Source organism: Lissotriton helveticus, chromosome 5_1, assembly GCF_964261635.1.
Source record: "Lissotriton helveticus chromosome 5_1, aLisHel1.1, whole genome shotgun sequence".
Classification (NCBI taxonomy): domain Eukaryota; kingdom Metazoa; phylum Chordata; class Amphibia; order Caudata; family Salamandridae; genus Lissotriton; species Lissotriton helveticus.
In genome coordinates, this window is record NC_136065.1 from 2,045,620,844 (window position 1) to 2,045,643,584 (window position 22,741).

The following is a 22,741-nucleotide window of genomic DNA, read 5'->3' on the forward strand; positions in this document are numbered from 1 at the left end:
TGTAGAAGGTGCCTCGAGATCTACTGAGCGTAGCAACAACCCCTTGCTCAGTTTTAGCGAAACCATATTCTGTTATCCAAGAAGAGGCTGAACAATAGTTCCTTCCCAAATCTGTTCAGGAACTGGCGCCAGTCAGTGGGTTCCAAGATCCTCTCTTAATTGTAGATCAGCAGTTCTTAACATTTGGACTTCTGTAGATTCCCAGTGGATTGAGACAACCAATCGTCCATACTAGGTTCTGTACGCTATACTTTAGATGCTTCCATAAATCAAGCTATTTCAGTTTCAAGTTGTTTATATTTACAAAGTGTTACGAAATGTTACATCTTCGCTTTTTATATATTTATATGTAATTTCCTAATCTGCTAGTATTTTAATTTTCTAAACAGCTTTTGACCCCTGGTTACGAAGTGTTCATTCTATATACCTTTTTTGTCTTCCCTGTGATAAGTACATTTACAGTGCTTTTCGGTGAGAGGGTGCAAGGTGTCTACAGAAATCTGAAGAACTGGAGCTTACTGTGGAATTGGCACCGTGGCTGATTGTGGAGCAGGATGTGGCATTGCTATTTGAACTGTTTGAGGAGCTAGTTGAGAAACGTGAACAGCATGTGAAGCGGTCTGTGCTTGAGATGGAGTATTTAGGCAGATTACTAATGATTTAGATTGTCTTGGACATTGATGTCCGTGTGAGAAAGTGCCATTTTTCTTGCATTAGTAGGCCCCCACTTTTTTCTGAACTGCTGATGTGCTTCGACTGAGTATGCCCTGGGTTCCTGCCAACCAGGTACCCAGGGCCTGTGTTCCTTCCCTAAAACTAAGATGCAACTAAAACCTAATTGGCATTTCTGGCCCCCTGTCAGTCCCTAGTAAATGGTACCCAGGTCATGGTGACCAGAGAAGACCCCTGAGGGCTGCAGCACTTATTGTGCCACTCTCAGGGGCCCTGTACCCTGACACCCACACAATGCCTTTGCAGGATGAGTGTCTGAGTACAGAACCAAACAAAGAGTCGACATGGCACACATCTTTGTGTGCCATGCCCACAGACCCCACTGCCCTGGCATACTCAGTCACCCCTCGCCCTGGGTGCCCTAGGCCAGAGGTGTGGGCACAGGTGCATGAGCCCTGTGCCCCTACAGTACCCAGGGCCATTCCTGGGCACTGTAAGTGCAGTGATGCCATTAAGAGTATATGGGACACAAGCACTTTGGAACCCGTACCTGGATTCTTGCACACAGCACTTTTTTCCCCATCCCTGCTGGCTCGGAGGAAGGGCGGTTGGCGCGAACGCCTGAAAAGCGGCTCAGAGGTCCCCAGTGCGGGACGTGTGCAGGCGTGCCTGGGCAAAGCCGGGGCTAAGGGCAGGCCCTTCCAAGATCGTATGAGGCTGGGGGCACTAGAACTTATCGGACTCTGCTGTGCACCGGACCCTGCCGCACACGCTCCCGCCGTGAGGGAAATGGCTGCGGGGGCTTCAAAAGCCGCCACTCGCATTGCCGTGAGGGAAAGAGCAGAAGACTCAAACTCCCAGGTGCCCCAGCTGTCCCAGGCGCACCAGTGACGACGAAGCCTGCGCCCGACGGCGCTACAAAGCTCTGGAACGCCTCCCGGGACGCGCGTGGGTGGCGCCGGGCTAAGCCCGGGCGGGCCGTCCGAGGCCAGAGGAGGCTGGGCAGGGCCACCACTTTAACATCTGCAACATCTACTTTGGTGTGGAATTATTTTAAAAAGGTACTGTTTCGGGACTTTTATGTGAACATTTTGTTTTATAGTAGAAATATTTGGCCATAGGGCTGCTATGTGAAATATGTACTGTATTGTGTGTAGTCCTATTCGGGCCATTCTAGGGAGTAAATACTGTGCATAGTGGGATTTTCCTGTCCTACTTTTAACAATGCATAGCACAGGCAAAAATATTAAGACTGCTACCTCTCTCCCCATGACCAGGCATCAGGCTGCCACGGTACAACCTCTCCCGACCCTTACTTCCATTGACAAGATGCTACAGAAAACTATCGGGGGTAGTGGCAACTGCCATAGAAAATACAGAGAGGTGACTGTCAATTACTCCTGCTGTCCCCCCCCCCCCCCCTTCCAGCAAGCAGGGGACTTCTCAACAGTTACTCTCCCCCGACTTTAGTTTTTTTTCTTGCATCTTCTTTTGTTGAGCTGCCCTGTGGTCAGGTTGCTCTTGACGTAAATGACACCCTAGAGGTTCGTAAATCCCCTCCTCAATCTGCAGTTAGAAAGGTCCTTAAACCCCGCCCCAGAAGTAAGAAACTCAAAAATAAAACAGCCAAAATAATCTTGCCCACATCTGATTCTGCACCGGTTGACGCTGGACCTTCAATGTCCTCTGTGGGAACACCTGTCTGGGTTACGCATTTACTATCTGATTTCCAGGCCCATATGGAGCAGACTATTGGTTCATATTTCAAATCTTTGTCATCCAGGCTTGACAGATTAGTCTCTGCGATTAATAACGCAGGTCTAGGGAGAGCTCAGTCTACTAGCCCTTTGGGGAATCTTGCTACTAGGCTGACCCCTAGCACAAATAAGCCTACTCCGAACAATAAAACCATTCCAGTCAGTAATAATATTTTGGGGAATCCTGTTATTACACCAATCCCTAGCACTACTAAGCTTATCTCCAACCCTAAAATTACGTCAGCAAGTGATAATACTCCAGCTGTACCCCCTCGGACACTTGGCAATTCTACCTCTGACACTACTTTGCCTCAGCCCAGGGATGGAAAAGTAGCTAGTGGTAATACCATATTAACGAGGGGGGTGTCTGAAGTAGGGACAAAGCATCTAGACCAACAAGCCCAAGTTAGTAGAAATACTACAGAAGAAAGGCCTCTAACTGTGCTGCCCTCCATTGATCTCCCTCCGGAGTCCCTACCATATGTTGTGGTGCTTGTTGGGATTCCTCCTTTAAGCCAGGGAATAAGCGAGGACCATACTGATCTTAAAAATAAATGCATTCACTGGCTTAGATCCAACAGGCCTCCCCCCCCCCCCCCCCTAATGCTTCGGGTGAAATACTGTGTGTTAGAAGGGTAGATTGGATCGGGACTGGACCTAAAACTATTGCAGGAAATTGTGTTATAATTAATTTTAGGCACACATGTGCTGTAGAACACATCTGCAGCGGGTTTCTTCCCTGGTTTAACACTCAAATCATCCCCCTACACCTGTCATACTTCTATCCCACCCCCCAGTTGAGAACCGGTAAGAATAGAGGTGACCAGCATGAAGGGGGACAGAATAAATTACCCCATAGAATCCAACAAGGGATAACAACTTGGGAGGGCTGCTAGCCCTATACTTCCCTGCTCTCAGTATTCCCTCAAAGAAACATGTTTAATTTGCTGGAACAGGTGGTTTGACGCCCTGAGTGGCATAGTTCTATACTACAAACGGCTAGTAGTCCAGGCACCCAAATAGCAACAGTGGGGGGTAATGGTGCCAGTAGTACCCCTGAAAATGTATCCACGGTCCAATACCTGGCCACAGAGGGTAGGTTGGAACTGGGGGAAAACTGACAAGATGCGGGGTCTGTGCCTCTATTGAGGTGCTGTTCAGCGGTGAGCTAAAGGAAAAGGCAATTGAGCCCAATACGTTAATATGTAGTGCTGGGTCTAACAAAAGCAAGGGCAAACCATCAGCTAGTACTGGGGCAGCTGACGGATGTATAAAAATATTGTCCTGGAACGTGGCTTGGATGAAAAATAAATTGCCCCTACCTGAGTGGGGTTCCTTTATGGCAATGCATGACATCTGCCTGATGCAGGAAACTTGGGCACTGGAGGAGAGTGCAATGCCTGGCATCGCTACTTTCGATATCCTGGCAATAACTAGGGGCAGGGGGAGACCATTGGGTGGCCTGTCAATATGGGTGGGCACGCATTTGGGCGCCCAGGCAGTACAAATACCAACTTACCCGCTTGACGTCCAGTGTGTGCTTTTAACGCCTCAAGCCATGCCCCAGGTGGCCATACTAAATATTTACTCAAGACCACTTAGGAGGGGGCAAGAATCCAACACTATTGTGGCATTAAAGCAGTTTATATAGTCACTTGACCCATCAGTCGCCCATAGTCGGAGGCGATTTTATTTGTCAGTTCGAGCCCCTATTGAGTCCAGACATGGGAGAACAGGACGATGAGGACCAGTTCTGGCATATTCCCGACCCCCAGATCTCTCCTGTCAGAGCATGGACCCCATTGGTCCTTCAAATTTAATCATTCTCCCTTACAAAGTCTCTGCGGGCGTTTAATGGGAGGTTGGAGCCTGACGGACCGGGATCCGTTACGTTTAATAGATTTGAGCAAACTTCTATCATTGATTATATAATGATGGAAGCTAGATACTGGGATGGGTTGATGGAATTTAGGGTTCATCCTAGACAAGATAGTGACCACAATGCCCTCGTATTAACACTTAAACCTGGGAGTTTTGGGCTAACAAACCCTCCCCCCGAACCCAATAGCGCGCCTCCACCTCTTTTGATAGCAAATAATAGGCGGCGGGTTAAATGGCCTCATTTTCAGGGCTCTCCCACCAAACTTGCTGAAATATATCAAAAAGCTATACCATTGCTCTCTGATATGGGGGATATAGGTAATCAGAATCTGGATCTAAATTCCCAGGGCGAAGCCTTGGAAATCCATAAGCAGCTGGTGCTCAGGCTTGCGGATGTGTTTTGGCCTGTTGTAAGGATAAAACCCCACCAGGCCAATACACATCCCTGGTATGATGTCCCTTGCAGGAAAGCAAAAAAAGACCTGCTTTCTGCAATAAAAACTGAAGATAGAACTGCTATCAAGAAACCCCGTCTGGTCTATAAAAAGGCTATTATTAGGGGAAAGAAGGACTGGGAGGAAAGTAGATGGGATGAACTTAGATCTGCACCCTCACGTAAGGATTCCAAATCGTTTTGGACTATTGTTAGCTCTGGTGTGAGTGGTGGAGATCTAATCCCAACTGTGAATATAGCAGCCTCAGTGTGGGAAGCACACTTTGGAACACTATATGCCAGTTCGGACGTAGAGATTATGCCCCCTCCCAACCCCGAACCCTCCCAGTAGTATAGATTGGTGGGGGTGAGAGTTGGATTTGGGGGAAATTGTGGTGCCTCTGTTGACCGTCCCAGGGCCCCGCCATGAGTATCGATTGGTGGAGCCCTTGGGTAGTAAAGGGAGGCAGGAGTCCCAGGTTGTGGGGGGTGAGTGCCATTTGGCACGGGCCGAGGATATTACTCTGAAGGAGGTCGAGTCTGCACTAGCAAGACTACTACCTAACGAGGCTTAACAAGGCCTGGCCTAGACAAAATGCCCGGGGATTTATTTCGGTCCCAACCTAAATGCCCGGGGATTTATTTCGGTCCCAACCTAAAATATGGGCACCGTATTTGCTTGTCCTATTCAACGCGATTCTTACGGGGACCGACCACCAGGCACTTGGCTAGGAGCTGAGATCGTTCCTATCCATAAGAAAGGCTGCCCGTTCACTCCATCTAACTATAGGCCCATCAGCCTTATAGACACTACACAAAAAATAATGGGCAGGATCATCTTAGATGGAATCCAGGGGTGTATGGAAGAGAATGAGATATTGACTATACTCCAGGCCGGGTTTAGGTCCGGCATTTCAACCTTGGATCAAATATTTCGGCTGTAGGTTTTATTTTGGAAAACGGTGAGAGTGGAGGGTGGCAGCCTCTACCTCATCTTTGTTGACCTGCGGGCCGCTTTCAACCTTGTTCCAAGGGAAAAGCTGTGGAAAGTCTTAGCAGACTTGGGTCTCCTGCCCTATCTATTGAACATCCTAATTAGACTCCACACTAACAACTATGCCCAAGTAAGGTTTGGGAGGCATGGAGATCTGTCTGCACGTTTCCCTGTTTCAAAGGGCGTACGCCAGGGGTGCGTGCTGGCTCCAACGTTATTTTGTCTCTACATCAATGGTCTTGTGGACCATCTAATTGGTGTAACAAAGACGCCCCCAGGCTGGCTACAGGGCGGGTGCCCGCTCTGATGTTTGCGGATTACACTTTGTTGTTATCTAAAACATCATCGGGCATCCAGCGTACTTTGGACGGGTTTGCAGCGTTCTGTGTTTCGCGTGGATTAGAGATTAACTTGGACGAGACCAAGTTTATGATTTTTAATCCCCCGAAGCAGACACGCCCTAACCCTGTCCTCAATGGTTTCCCCTTAGAAAGAGTCCAGACTTTTGTCTACCTCGGCATTACCTTGACGGAAAATTTCGACTGGGGTTTCCAAATCTCTAAATCAGCTCTCAGGTTATCTCAAGTAACAGGGGGTATTAATAAAGTCCATAGAAGCTCTGACTTTAAACCGGCAGCTCAGGTTATTGAAATATATCGACTCCAGCCGAGAACGGCCTCAACGTATAGTGCTGAACTTTAGGGCCATAAAAGTACATCTAATCTCCTGAGAATGGAGCAGGGTTTTATGAGGAACCTCTTGGGCTTGCCACGAAGTACACCACTTATCCCTCTGCGACTTGAGCTGGAATCAATAGAAGAGCTAGTAGCAGCACGGCCTATGCTTTCCTGGAAGAGGCTTTGGTCAGTGCCCGAACTGGCTCCCTATAGAGAGGAATTTCTAGAGGTCTGGGCTCTTCTAAAAAGCAAGAATATCCCGTGGTTGCTCCACATCGGGGTTCTTAGTATCCGGATTGGTCTGCCCGAGCTCTGAGAGAACCCTGCGGGGTGCTGCCCGGGGATATCCAAATTGGAACTTGTAAATCAGCTGAGGCAACCGAACTCGCTAGCTCTGCAGAGATCAACTACCCTAGGATGACTGACTGCAGAGTTCCTCCTAGTAAAATCTGAATCACGATCGGAGTAATTCTTAGATGTAATCCATCCACCCCTTGCGAGGAAGCTTTACATCCAGTTAAGGCATGGCAGCCTACCACTCAGGGCATTTACTTGTAAATGGGCAAAATCTGAAAATATGGCCTGTCCGGCTTGTAATTACAAACAAGAAGATGTCTGCCATGTTATGTTTTTTTGCCCTGCTTATGAAACTATAAGGAAATGTTGGCTGATTCCATTATGCAGGAACCTCGGGTTCAGACATTGTACTCAGGCCCGTCGTGTCTTAATGTATGATACTCACCCCCCCATCGTCTTTGCTGTATCTCGTTTTTTATTTGGCATGTGTGGCGTAGAAGGAAAAGTTTTGTATAATACCTGTGACCAACTATGAATTTTATATTTCCATGTCCCAGATAACTACCTAGTTTAATCAATTTTTAAGTCTAATATTGACTTGTCTTATTTATTGTTTTAATGATCTGCGCTTCCTTGTATGTATTTTACTTGCACTTTTATGGTCTTCGACCGAAATAAAGTTATCAATGATGATGGTATATGGTGCTGGGAGGTTGTCATTACGAACTCCACAGCACCATAATGGCTACACTGAACACAGACAGGTTTGGTACCAAACTTCTCAGCTCATTAAACCCACACTGATGCCACTGTCGGATTTAATGTAAAATGCACCAGAGGGCATCTTAGAGAAGCCCCCTGAAAACCTAACCTACAATCCACGTCTGGGCTGAGTGGCTGCAGAGGCTGCCACACAGCAGACATGTTGCTGGACCCCTGGGTAGGAGAGACCCCGCTCTCCTGGGCCTGCAACAATGCACATCTTGGGCGAGGTGCTAGGTCTCCTCCCCCAGGATGGACAGGGGAAAGCTTCAAAGTCATGCCGCCTCTGTGAGCTTCCCCAGACCATTTGCTGTACCCAGCAACCAGCCCCCACCAGTTCTAACCCCCACTCTAGTGGGAAAAACTACGTCGGGAAGGGGGGTGTGCCATCTTTTGCCAACTCCACCCCTCAGGTGGAGGAGGCGAGGTGAAGCACGACCCCAGGCTCTGGCCATCTTGTAGATGGGGAGCCCTTCCCAATCCCGGCTAGTCTCCTACCCCCCTCCCACCGGAGAGGAGCAGACTAGGGGGTGTACTCACCCCAGGACAGGGACACATTGGTCCCTATCCTTGCCCTACCTGTAACGCCCCTAAAATTAGTATTTAAGGGCTCCCTGAACCTTCCTTCCTCGGATTCCGATACCAAGAAAGAAGATCAAGAAGACCGAGTTGTTGATCCCGGAACCTGCTCCTGCCTAAACCCGGCGACTCCCGTGGACAGCAACCTTGGGACACCCAGAGGACCTGCCTGCCTTGACCCTCTTGAAGATTGGGACTCCCATCAGCAGAGGCTCTGCTGCAACAACCCACCTGGTGCAGGGATGTGGAATTCCTATAGCCCGACTCCCAGGACATATTGTTTGGGGTCGAGGGCAACAAGTTTTAACCCCCTCCGGTGCTCATGACGAGCTCAGCTCGTCATGAGGCACAGTGCTCGTGTGCTCATGACGAGCTGAGCTCGTCATGACCACACCCATTTCTATTATGGTCCAGCACAGTAGGGGAATATCTCAAGCAGCCAAGGTGTTAATGTGTATTTTGTCCTTGGGACAAGTAGGCCCAACCCCTTGCAGCACAAACCCTTTGGCTGCCAGTTTGCAGTACCACATTAAGAATCAGGGAAGGGCACAGCCTGCAGTTAAGTTAACATGTGTGTGTATATGTTAATGCTGTTCATAGTTTTGTTTATGGTTTATTAATTGAAAGCCTTTATTTTTAGAGTGAGCGCTCTAAGTAAAGGTAAGTTCTGATGCACTGCTGACAGTGGTTCCAATATAAAAATGTGTACACACGGTTTCAAAAGTTTGGCAATATGAGGCTATGCATATTGCTCCCAGAATGCTCTCTGATTAGATGCAATTATTTGCAGAAGCTTGAAAGCAAGATTAAGGATTCTTTGCTTTCAATATAAAATGTTACCCAAAAAATGAAAGTAGGAAAAAAAAACAATTTGCTAAACTACTGTAAAATTTCAGGTACCATTTCTTTGCAGTATTCTGTATTAAAACGTGTTGATGCATGCTCGTATTTCCCAAAAATATTCATATAGGAAAATCAGTGTAACCAATTTCAATAAGATTATGGGAAACATAAAATTAAACCAGCATTGGCAAAGCCAGTAGATCTGAAATTGGTGGTCAGCTTTTTATTTGGCATTGCGTGACTTGTTTTGGCATGGTTTTTGTAAAACCTTATTGATGTGAGAGCTGGCGGGCCCTCACCATTATAACAAACATTGGCGAAAGCAAAAAATATGTTTGATCTCAAAAAAGCACATGCTGCCAAATTAGTTACTGGCACTGAACAAAACTACTTGTGAAAGAGCAGACTGCTGTCATTCTCAGTGAAGCCAGCCGATCCAGAGAGTGACAGAATTTTAATACACACAAAAGGTCATGGTTAACGCCAGACCAAAATGTGGGGCCCAATTATTAAAGAAAGTTTCAAAAGTGCACCCTTGGTATATGTCCTTGCATTAAGTGCAGCTATATGGCTTTCGTGAATTCACAAGAATTTCCAGAAGTAGGGCAAGAAATAGTACTCCTAGAAAATATTTATGAACTGCATTTTAGCATGAGCAAATTTGCATGTGTAGATTTGCTCATACGAAAACCTGAGTGTTTGCAAGTTCATTTTCCCTCCAACCACTTTTTCCCCAACTTTGGAAGAAGGTTTACATCTGCCTTTGTCAGGAGTGAATTTCCAACATTTCTTATTATGGGAAAAGATTAGAGAAGAGTTGTTGAAAACACTTAAAACATGCAAGTTAGTTGGCTTGCACAGATAAAAAGGGCATTTCAACCCTGGAGCTATTGCTTACCACTACCTTCAGTCACAGTATGTGGATATGTGGAAATGTTGTAACATAAAGGGATTGCTAGTATTCCAACACTACTATGTTATGAACCCTGGCATAATTGGAAAGGCTATATAGGAGCTCTTATATAATGAGATTGCTACCATAATATGTCACCGCACTACATGGCACTAAAGGGACAAGTGGATTTTGTTCCAGGACAAGTAGATTTATGAAGCAACCTGCCCCATGGACAAGTAGATATTTTACTAAATTCCACACCCCTGCTGGTGCCAGCCAGGAAGCTCCGGACCAGCCCACTCTGCACCAGCCAAGCACGGGCCGGGCCCAACTGAACCCAGACCACGAGGATGTCCTCCCGGCGACTGGCGCCCAAAGACCCTCCTTGACGAACCAGACGATGCCTGCAGACTCGGAACCAGGGGCCACTCCAACCGCGACCAGCCGAGGGTAAGCTTTTCCGACACCCAAAGACACCCCGGTGCCCTACAGCCCCCTGTGCCTCCCTTTGGGGTACCTACCTGTGCTCCAACGTCCCAACTGACCTCTCGAAGTGCTGGTCGCCCCTGGAGAGTCTCCGCCCCCGAGCCTGCAACCTTTGTTCCTTTTTGAACTTTCCCATTGGATAACATTGAGCGCCCGACGTCTCAAAAGCACCCTGCACCCAGCCGCCTGAGTGCCGCTGGCTGTGCCACCTTTGACCTATCCTACTCCCCCCCCCCCCCCCTTTGCCCTGAGCAAGTGACCAGGAGCCCAGCTCCCACAGCAGCGAGGCCTGCTAGCCAGCAGCCACCAACCGAAGGCCCCCTTTCCCTCATTGGATATCATTGGGCCTAACTACCTCTGCACCCGGCCGGCCCTGTGCTGCTGGGGCTGAACTAACTGTGCTTAACCTGACCCTGGGGGACCCCTGAGTCTATGCCCAGAACCTTAACTTCACCAGCCAAGTACTCACCTTGAAACCGGTAACTCACTTACCTGCCATTGGATAACATTGACCAATTTTGACTCGCATATTTTCTACGTGTGAAGTTTTGGAAACTAAAAATATTCATATAAAATCATCCGAATTCCGAAGTACTCGCCTGTGATCAGGGGAGAAGCCAGTACTATACCTTGCAGCCCAGTATTGAATCGCTAAAGTAATCGTTACCGGGATTACCAGTAACCTGTATTTTCTCCATAAGAATCCATTGTATGCTTTTCTATGAAATTTCTTCTGTCTACTTTTGAAAACTTGAAATATTCTTTAAAGATTGTACGAAATACTGAAACGCAATTACTTACCTGTTTTGAGTTGAGACCCCAGTGCTTGCCCTAGGAGACCAGTACTGGATTACAAAAGTAACAAGATCATACTTTACCTGCAACCTGAATTTTCTCCCATTGGATAACATTGCCAGATTTTCCTTTGAAAAGTTTCTAAGTGTGAACTTTTAAAACCGCTTTATATTCATGAACATTCACTACAGTAACTAAAACGTTTTTGCTAACTTGGTTTCTGCTTAGACCTCAGGACTGAATTTAGGGTCCAGTCCTGGAACTACAAAAGTAATCCATTCAGTAATTACTTTTATGTTGAAAACCCATTGAGCTCAATGCTATAGTGTGTTTAGGATTGTGCTGCCTTCTTCAACTTCTGTATCTATTGTGTTCACAAATTTATGGCTTCCTTGCAAAGTAGCTACATACATGAGAGTATTCATATCTAAGCAAAGTCTATTTTTTTGTCTGTTGGTTCTAAAAATAAAACATCTATATCTTTGGATATAAAAACAAATGGCCTGGAGTTCAGTCTTTGAGTGTGTGAAATCCTTTGCTGTCTGAGTGTGTACAACAAATGCTTTGCACTGCCCTCTGTTACTGCCCGACCAAGCTACCACTTTTGAGAGCAAGGTCAGTCCTGACTTTAACCTCTGTTATACCTCTGGGGTTTGTGGACTCTATACACACTGTACTTGTCCAGTATATATAGAGCCACTTTCTCACAGTCGGTCCCTATGCATTGGTCCCTTTATCTACAAAAATCAGTTCTTTGGGAACCAGGGTATACATTTCCTGTAACAAAGGTTTTGGAGGTTGACTGTTTAAGATTTGTGTGCTCGTTATACTTTTAGCTGTGTCTGAACTGGGGTGGCGAAGTGAGCTAAAGAACGATGATGGACTCAACCCAGATCTGTGGCTAAGGGTGAGTGTCTGAAAAGTTTCAGCGCTCCGTCCATCTCCTTGTGTTTGCTCTATTGGGTATGTGCCAGTTTTATATTGAATAATTTGAATATGTGCCAAGTGTACAACTAATTTCTAAATGGGCATGTTAGCCAGTTGTCTTTGAAAAGTGATGTATTTAGGAAAAGATATTGAAATTCGAATACTTGCTTCAGCAGTAGAGAGATTTTAAAAAAAATCATCAGAAATCTGCACCAACTTTTTTCTAATGTAGTGGACTCATTCTCTGGTGTTTCAGTGGCAGCTTGCTTGTTTGTTTTTAGTATGAGGTGTATGCATGTGTGTTTTTATATTTTTAAATGTTTTTTTTTATTTATTTCAATATTACATAACGTTCATATTTGCATGGGAATGTTTTCTGCATTTGTCCATAATTCCCAGTGATCTATTTGAGGAATGTTTTGCCATAAAAACAATTCTTGACATCCTTTAGGTCTCCCCCCACTAAGCAGGGGCTCACCTCCCCTACCCGTGCCCTCTGTTTGGCTTCTCCAGCCCTTAGTAATTCCCCACTCCTACAATCGCACTACTTTTTTTTTTCTTCTTTTTACAGATCCAGCTCTGATCGGTAATCCGAAAGAAAACCAGCGTTGTATTGCAATAGGTCTCTCATTTGCAAGAGATTGAGCTATTGGCATTGTAAATCACAACGCCTTTTATTTATGTTATGTTTACAAACATGCAAGCGGTGTGTTAACACCGCTTGCAGGTTTTGTAAACGCATAAATAAAAGGCATTGTCATTTACAATACCAATAGCTCAAACTCTCGCAAATGCAAGACCTTTGTGGCACCTGCGCTTAGCTTTGAACGTATTAAGCTAAAGCGCAGGTACAGCGATTGCTTCAAAAGTAAACAAATAGAAATAAATTCACTTATTTTTTTTCTAATTGGTTACGTTTAACCCCTTCCATGCTCATGACGGAACGGTTCCGTCATGAGCGTCGGTTGAGCTGTGCTCATGACGGAACCGTTCCGTCATGAGCCCATAGGCTCATTAGAACCTTCAGCACAGCGCGAATATTCGCGCCGATCTGAAGGGGTTAAAGCAATCTCGGTACCCGCGCTTTAGCTTAAGATGTTGAAAGCACAGGTGCCACAAAAGTCTTGCGTAAATAAACAGGAAATGAAAAGCATGTGGTTTGTTCGGCCAGCAAATAACAAAAGAAAAGCATGGCCGCCATTCTTCTGGCCAAGGTGTGCCATGCAGGATAAATGGGGGGGCACAAAGCATTGAGGGAAACCTTGTCCTACCTGCTGACAAAGCTATTAAAGGAAATAGTGCTCAGAGGCTGTAAATAAAGAATATAAAGTAATTACACATGTAGCGGGGTGTCCTCATGGGAGATTATAAGAAAAGGTGGTACTAAGGAGGGACTGCTAAGCCTATTGACCAATGAAAAGCCACCATTTTACAAAGGACTTGGACAGAGGCCAATTAAAAAGGTCAGCGGAGCTACATGCCCTTATCCTGAATACAGCATGTCTTGAAAAGACCGAGCAAGCGCTGCCTAGGTGAGACCTAAAAAAGCACCTGCATCATTTTGTAGGTGCGCACATGCTTGTTGCACATGCCTGCAAAATGATGTAGCCTGCCGTGTAGGATTTTCTTTTTGAAAAGCCATGCTGTGCAGCATGTGTAAAAGCCAGTAGGCCCCAAGACCCATATGTATACCTATTTGTGCGATTAATGTCGGTCTCAAATCTATATAATGGCCATCAGTGTTTGTTACAGCTTCATAGGATTAAACTTTCTGTGTAACGGTGAAGGTATTCTTTGATTCAAGGTACATTGGCCTTACCAATAATGTATTGTATTTAGAGAATTTGTTGGCATGTCCTATCATTATGTAGGGAACACGATTCAGTGACCTGGTGAGTAAAGGATAGGGTCCCGATGAGGTGAGACATGAAGAGCACTTGGTAGGGAACAGTTTGGGATACAGACCCAGAAAACATGGGTCCGGCTCAGCATTGTGGGAACTATGTTGTACGACCCTTGAAAGGGCGTTCTGGCTATGGGCAGGGCCTCTCACTGTGAGTGATTGGGGACAGGACCCCCTACATTTGGGAGGCACCAGTCTGACAATCAAGCACTGGCAGCTAGCACTGCCTTCCAAGCATGTGGTTGCTGCAGGTTTTTTTGTTTTTTTTTTTGGTCTATGAAATTTTGTGGTTGAATGTATTGACAGATTCTAGAGTGTGTTTTTGTCTTTTAGTTTATTTGGAACTATTGAATTGCTGAGAACTGAATGGTCTTCACGTATGAAAGGCTGTAGTTCCATTTGTGATGTTCATCTTGGCTTCTTTCAGTCCGGTGAAAGTTATTTGCTGTTAAATCAAGTTTTCGTTTAGTGAAGTTTATATATCTGTTTGCAAGGGAACGGTGTACAGGAAGAGAACGTTGTTGCTTGATAACTAACAGAAATAGCACTGTTTTGAAGTTGTTTTCGTCACAAGAAACAATCAAGCTTGTTTGTTTTGGGTGGTGCAGTGAATTGGGTTAGCCGGTCACGGTTTATGTAGTAGTGGTAAGTCTTGTCTTTTAGGGACTGGATTTCCATGCACAGTTTGACACTGTTATTCATAATGATAAGTGTTTATTCTTTGAAGTAGGGAATTGGCCAAGATCTAAAGAGGATTTAGATGGGATGTCCACTGTACAAACTAGAACAACTGGTAAAGAGATTAAAGTACGTAGGTCAAGCAAGAAGGCTTTTAATATATATTTTTAGTAGGATACTGTTGAAAGTAGAGGGTATACTGACGAATCCTGTTTAACCTTCATCTTTCATTTGGAGCTGGTTGGAGTTATTCTGAAGATTGATCTGTTTTTGCTTGATTGATCAAGCATACCTGTTTGATACATTGATCTTTGTTGGGCAGATAGATGTGTGGCTTGCAGTTATACAGTTGGTTGTTCCGAACTTCAAAATGCTATTTCCCTGAATGGACGGATGTGAGATATCTTTGAGGTGCGGCAGTAGTTCGGTGAGCTAGTATTACCGTGAGTAGTTAGCATTAGTAAGTGTAATTTCTATTCCGTCCTCGATCGGAGCAACTCTGCGTTGGAAGAAAAACATCTCCTGCAAACATTCCTGGTCTGTTCCACCAGCTTTACTACCAGAGCTTTCACACCGAAGTTTCAGAAGAATAAGACCCAACTCTACTGGCACCTAAAAATTAGGCTCCTCATCTGCATTGTCCCACCCCACCCGTTGCTGTGCAGTCTTGGGTGTTGTGTTATGGCTTGAAAAAAACCCTAGATAATGGATGTTTAGTTTGACTGTCTGATCTGGTGATGTTTCATAGAATGGGAATGTGCAGGCTGGTGGTGTTCGCAGTCCTGTTGAAGATTGGCCACTTGTATTTGGTTTAAGTGTTGCGTTGTTCCATTAGATAGTTTTTAGGTCTCGCCTGTCGATGCGCATGCGCATCGAGCTTGCGAGACTATTGGGGCTTAACCACTCTTTAACTAACTTGCAAGGAATCGTGGCGATTCCTTGCAGTGCCCGTGACTTTTAAGCTCAATGCGCATGCTCATTGAGCTTAAAAGCGCGTGCACATCAGTTCCCTCAGCCGCACTCCAGTCCCCTGCTGCTTTCACACCCTCTCCCCGCTCCGCCCCCTCCCCTGCCCGCCGTGTCGCATTTCTCCTCCCCCTCCCCTTATCTGCCTTTCCCTCCGTCTTGTTTTTTTTTTACCCGCTCCGCCCCCTCCCCTGCCCGCCGTGTCGCATTTCTTTTCTCCTCTTTGCTCCTCCAGCAGTTCTGTCACCTTTCCTTCTCTCCTCCCTTGTCCACCTTTTCATTGTTTTTGCCCACCTCTCCTCCAGTTGAACTCTGTCACTAGCTCCTTTCAGCCCCTTCTCATTCCAGTGTTTTCGGGTCCCATCTCATGCTTGGGGTTAAGCTCCCTTTGCCTGCAAATGCACGGGAAAACGGACAGACACGCACCAGGAAACACCACACAGACGCAGTACAAGCATTGATTAATCACTCGCACACATCACGTTTTACTCCTTTGCTAGTGTTCTCGTTGTTTACATCAGAAAGAAACAGACCTTAAAACAATTGAATAATTGACAGAATCCTCAAATATTGTTAATTCCATTGAAGTCTAGTGAAAACGCTGCTCGAAGATGATATGTTGCTAAAATTACCGTAACAAAATCAATCCACTCACTGTAATATTCTTAATGTAATTGTATGTGCTAGCACCAGAAGGTATGGAGTGAAATTACCTAACTTGTGAGTAAACATATTTGTTCACACCCTCTCCCCGCTCCGCCCCCTCCCCTGCCCGCCGTGTCGCATTTCTCCTCCCCCCTCCCCTTATCTGCCTTTCCCTCCGTCTTGTTTTTTTTTTTTACCCGCTCCGCCCCCTCCCCTGCCCGCCGTGTCGCATTTCTTTTCTCCTCTTTGCTCCTCCAGCAGTTCTGTCACCTTTCCTTCTCTCCTCCCTTGACCACCTTTTCATTGTTTTTGCCCACCTCTCCTCCAGTTGAACTCTGTCACTAGGTCCTTTCAGCCCCTTCTCATTCCAGTGTTTTCGGGTCCCATCTCATGCTTGTTATAAAGGGGCTGCCAAAATGCGGACACTCCTCAACCCTCTGCTTCACATGAGACTCTGCGGCTCTCCTGGGACAATAAACCACTCCAGAACAAACATGGAGTTGTCATACGCGGCCATCTATCTCAATTAAAGGCCACATAGCTTCTCTAACCTCTAGGAAAATCTAGCCCTGCTATTTAATTTTGGTGCGGGATTACTGTGTAAAGAAGGTTTGCATAACGTCTCATCTGACTAACTAGTGCTTTAGTTTAGCATTGTATGTGTTTTCATAGGCTTGTGTGTATGTCCTTTAATGCATGTGCATGCTTGTCTTTTTCTGTTCAGTTCCCGTGTCAGTGTGTGCTTACCTGGATTTCCGTTTGTCTAATTTATGTGGCCTTTGTCAACGAGGCAATCCGCTACTCTGTCCAACGTTTATGAAGACGAGACACTCAACCACGCAATGCCACTCACACACACAACGCCACTCACCCACGCAACGCCACTCAGCCACGCAACGCCACTCAGCCACGCAACGCCACTCAGCCACGCAACGCCACTCAGCCACGCAACGCCACTCAGCCACGCAACGCCACTCAGCCACGCAACGCCACTCAGCCACGCAACGCCACTCAGCCACGCAACGCCACTCAGCCACGCAACGCCACTCAGCCACGCAACGCCACTCAGCCACGCAACGCCACTCAGCCATTTGCAAAACGAAAAATTTTAAACTCTTCTATTGCGAGACCTATTGCATTTTCAATGCTTGTTGATATTGAGGTGGCGTGGAAGAAAGCTCTCTGCTTGCTCAGCAGGGCCGTTGCAGCTAAATGAACTAGATGGTGTTGTGCTGCTAATGGACATTTTAGGCTTTTACTGTTTCAGGGCTCGGTGGCATCTTCCTTGGAAGAGTGTTTGCCTACATGGGAAGTGATGCGATGTTGTGCATGATGAGCAGAGAGTTGTGCTCTTGCCATGTTTTGTTGCTGTCTGTCCATCCGTTGGAAACAGAAAGGAGTGGGAGATCGGACACTGATGCCTTCGATCAGTGGTTCCCAAACTTTTTGGACCCATGGTCTTCCTTGAGCCGTGACTCCCCACTGTTATTATTTTGGGGGGTGGAGAGGATGTAAGCCTGGCCTCGGGAGCACTTGCATTTTTCTCCCTGAAAATAATTGGGATGAAGCTGATTATGGTATTTTAATCCTATACGCAAGGTGTTTCTTATTACTAAGAGGGCGCCTCTAATAAAATATTCTTAGTTACACTTCTTTGCCCATTCCTTTTAATTTTTTTGAGTACCTTCTCCAACTTTTTTTTTATCCCACTTAGTGCTAGATGGTACCCATATGCATGTATGCCCCATTCGCACAGTGTTTCCGCGCTTGAATATTTGCATGCACTTCCATTTCAACCCATGGCATATGTATGAACACACCTGTCTCAGCAGGGCGACTGATGATTTTTTTTTTAAACCACATACAGCTTTATTTTTGCTGTCTCATCCATAAAATTGCCTCCAAATCAATGCAAGTAAAATAAATTCCTCAGAATGTATTTATTTTTAAAAACGTCCTTCTTTCTTGCTTCCAAATGTTAGCATTATGCCGTATATGGTGTTTTACTTCCCTGTGATCAAGGAGATAGCAGGCCTGTCTAGAAATGTGTGTGTACTGGAAGTACCTATGATTCAGGTACAAATGTCCATACTTAATAATACTTAGTGTGGTTAATAGACGGGGCAACTGTAATTACCTGATAACTTGCATTGGTATAAAATGCATTTTCCAAAAATGAAAATATTAACGAGTCTAACAAAATAAATCCAGCATCTTCCGCTTACGTTGGGAGTGTTAGAACGTGGGGATCCAGTGAAATATGTAGGTCCTCTCTCTGGACATGCCATCAATTAAGCACAACACTTACAGCTTTAGGCATGTCACTTGTAAATCATCAACATCATGCGTTTAATTCTATTTAGTTTAACTGAAACCAACAGACCCTTCACATTAAATGCATTAAAGTGCTTGGTGGGCGGCTAGGTTTGACAGCTCCCCAGGGAGCACAGTTTCGGAACCACTGCCTTAGATGTTTGTATTTGGATGCATTAAAAAGTGTAGGAGTCGCTTTGGTCAAAAGTGTTTTGGTGGTGTGGTGTTCATGTATGTCGAACACTGCTCAAACCTTATCACCGCCAGCATGGAGCTGCGCATGCGTAGGCACATGTAGGGGCATACCTTCTTTAGAGTGGTTTAGTTGCATCTAGTTTAACCAGATTGAATATACTGTGTAGGAAAGTGCTCAGAGGTGAAGGGTGCTGCCGGGGCCTGTGCAGTCCTCGCACTATAGTCGGAGCCACTGGAATTATGCAGCAGGAGAGGGACAAATTATGTGCCAGGCAGGAGTAAATGATGTGGCAAAAAAGGCCTAATTAAGTGGCACGTTTTGTAATCGTATTTCCTCATTATTTTGTCATTTTTAAACATGGTACACTGTCTGTGCATTTGTTGCCCTTCATTAGTACCAGTTTAATATCAATACCCAATATAGCAATAAGCAACAGACAGATGACCTGTACAGAATTACAAACAGCCTTGAACTGCGTGGCAACATGTGCCGCTGCTTTTTTTTTTTTTTTTTTTTTTTTTTTAGTAACTTTTGAACCGTTTGAGCTAGAAACACATTTTTTTAAAACATCTGCAGATTATGTGGCAGGTGATGGATTATGGGGCCAGTGCGGTAAATCTATTATTATGCGAAAATCTCTGCAGAACCATAATTGCATAATTCCAGTGGCCCCGACTATAGTGTATGCTTTGGAGTTCACAGAGGAGCAGTCCATATGAATGGGAAATTTAACAGCCGGCCTTGGTATCTGCAAAGTCTACACACGCAGCAGAGCTTACTAGGATGCAGCTAGCCATAGTATATGAAAGAAATCACGTTATTGCATGGCACATATTAAATAGCTACCCACCGGCTCAAATATCACTTGATGAAGCTGGGTATACGTGAACTGTAATACCAATATATGCTTTGACAAGCGATTTCTCCTGTTGGTTTCTTTTTGTTGAACCTGTGGTAGTTCGGTGGCTTTGCCTTTAACAGGCTCTCTTTTCTGACAGGTATTTGAGCACATCCGCCTACCCCTGATCAGCCCCTACTACATCCATGACGTCATTGAGTCGCAGAGCGTGGTGCAGGCGTCGCTGCAGTGCCAGCGTCTTATCTCTGAGGCCAAGGATTTTCTGCTGCTCCCTGACCGGCGTAGTGAGCTCTTTGGGCCCCGCACCAGGCCACGCAGGTCCACAGGTAACCAACCCCCTCTCCCTCTTCTGTCCTCCCTAAACCCCGACCTCTGCTCGGAGGCTGCCCATACTGTTATAGTACTAAAAGGGCTGCAGGATCAAGAGTAACATCACACAAGGTGTTTGAAAAGGCTGCGAGTGCAGTGAGTATATATATATATATTTATGAATCAATAAAGGCCTTGGATACCAGGCCTCGATGTGGCTCACCAGGTGAGGTATGCATTATAGAAAGCAGGCTGGGGTGGCAGATCAGAACTCCTTTGTCTTTCCTCAAATCCCCTCCCACAAAGGCACTTAGAAATATGGGGAAAACACATTGTAAAATACACGAGTCTGAAGAGAGAAATCTGTAGAAAACAGCCGTTTTACTGCTGAATCGGTGAAATGTATTCTTGCCATCTGCTGTGCATGACAGGTAATTCCATTTGCCACAACCTTTGGAAATCACTGGTGAGCTCCTTCTGAGCAGCAGCGCTGCTGAGGATGATGGAGGCGCAGGCCGTGCTGTGACTGGGCTGTAGAGAGTCTGCTGCCAGGCTGCGGGGCTCCCAAGAGAGGTGCAGTGGTGGTGCTACACCTGCTGTGCGGGTGATTGGGAGTGAGAGGAGAGGTTGAGCACTATGGATGCCCCCTTTACCGTTGGCAACGTGCTGTGTTGTGTGGGATGCAAATAGCAACAGCAAGGGAGGCAGAGGCGTGTGGTAACTGGAGATCAAACCAAACGTTTACAAATACAATGGGTTTCACCTTGCCCAGCCCTCTAACCAAAATTGGGGCAACAGCAAGGAGGTATCTATCCCAGGTTTTGGAAAGCAGGTCGACTGAGCATGGACACTAGCGTGCACTGGTCCCTCATGTTCACGTGCACTGGTCCCTCTCCTGCTTGAGCTTGAAAGTATTCAAAATTATTTTCATTCATGCTTTTCCACCCTCTAGCTAACCGTATTTGCTATTGAGGTACCTTCATTGAGCAAAGGTTAGCATTGTGCTAGGATGGGCAAGGTTATGCTGCATTGAAAACAGTGTTGGTATCATAAATACTAACAGTAGGGCAAGAGGCACCACCATGCTGCCAGAACCATTACAGTGCCATGCGTGCCCCGGAATCGCTACCAATGCGCCTGGATGAACATTACCTCTACCAAAGATGGGTTATATGTAAAGTCTATCAGGACAAGCATTATGCCAGTACTGTGCAGCATCATATCTAGGATGCCCGCATTGTCTGGAATTCCCTGTATTTTACATGTGGTATGTTTTGTGGCATGGGTGCCCCCTTGTCAAACGCCACCATTACGCATGGGTCTGGATTTCACAGAGTAGGCAATAGGCATCGTGCATGCTTGACCAAAGGTTGAAAACAGTTGCCAACATTGTAACCACGCCTAGATTTTCCCTTGGTAGATAGTGGATATGACACTCCTACGCCTCCTTTGCTGACAGATCGAGTAGTAAAATATGTTATTGGCTGGCACTAAATGTTCGCATTGACTTTTTACCACTTCACTGGATAGCGCATGTCTACTTCATTTTAATTTCCTGCCGGGACAATGGGAGTTCCTAGGCGGTAGGAATAAGGGCCATGTGCGGGAGGATCAGGCAGCTTGTGGGATTGGGCAAGCATTTGCGGCCTCAGAGGGGCAAATGGGACTGTTTCTGTGAGTGGGGTCTGGTGAGCTGTTCTGTCACTTGTATCACTGTTTCTCTTCTCCTGGTTCCTGCGCTCTCTGTGGCCTTGTTTTATTGCCGGGTGGATAGGCACTCACGGCTCCAAGTTAAGGTTTCAGGTAGATTTAAATCCACCCCCCCCCCCCCCCCCTTCCTCCCTTTTACCCTGCTACACTGCGGGGACAAGGGACCCTTGGTTTATCCCATTCAATGCAGCTGAAAGGTTTTCCCCTTCTCCTTTATTGCATGCAGGTATTTGGGTGCTTACTGACAAGGTGCCAGACTCGTTTTATGCTCTTCTTTCCTGATTGGGACATGGGTGCAGTCAGTGAAAAGTGTGTGTGTGGGGGAAGGGGCAGGGGGGAAATGAAGGTTTTGGAGCGTGACTGTTTTGGGTTTAATTTATCCTAAGAATTCTTCAACCCTGCTCTCATATTTTCACTTTGTCTCTTTCTGATTGTGACAACCCCTTGTCAACCATTGTGAAGGTTTTGGGAAGAGGAGTAGGGACACTCCTGTAACTTCATGTAATCTCAGGTTTTACTTTTACTCCTATAATCGCGTTGGTTTACAAGGCCCTGTTTGGACAACTGCACATGCTTCTGGAGGAAAAAAAAAGTGTAAGCCCTAGACACTTGAGGCGTAGAGGTTGTCTTTAGACTGAGGACACCTCATGCTTGTGAGTCAGTAATTCATTGACCTTCTTATGCTTTTCTTTCTACTTTACCTATCCCCAGGAACTGCTGAGGTGATTGTGACCGTTGGCGGAGAGGATGACAAGGTGGTACTGCGCAGCGTTGAGAGTTTTGATCCGGTCACCAACCAGTGGCGTTCACTCTCTTGCCTCTCCTTCGCAGTCAGCAAGCATGGGCTGGTGGTGTCAGGTACTCCATATTCCACTATTTTGTTTGCAACCTCATAGACCTAGTTTCACTCCTGCCTTCCCCTTACTTCTGACTAGACACGTAGAAGCTTGAAAAAGTCTGTTATCTATCTTCACTTAAATTATCGACCAGTCCTCTGCCCCATGGTTAACCCCAGAGTTTGAAATGACCATCATCTACAATCGTGCATCATCACAAAAGCTTTCATATAGGGTGATTGCAAAAGCAGACTCTTTAAGACTTTACTCTGCAGCTTTCATTGGGAAGTTAGTACAACTTTTTGTGGAATAAACAAAAATGCCTCGC

General features: G+C 46.0%; 1 protein-coding gene across 1 annotated transcript in view; it reads left to right on the forward strand.

Moving 5' to 3' along the window:
- Window positions 1-22,741, forward strand: part of LOC144756251 (kelch-like protein 24) — a 79,312-nt gene that overhangs the window by 33,215 nt on the left and 23,356 nt on the right. Inside the window, exons 3-4 of the mRNA XM_078645889.1 lie at window positions 19,698-19,884; window positions 22,289-22,435. Of these exons, the coding sequence (XP_078502015.1) occupies window positions 19,698-19,884; window positions 22,289-22,435 (334 nt within the window). The remainder of the gene's footprint in view (window positions 1-19,697; window positions 19,885-22,288; window positions 22,436-22,741) is intronic.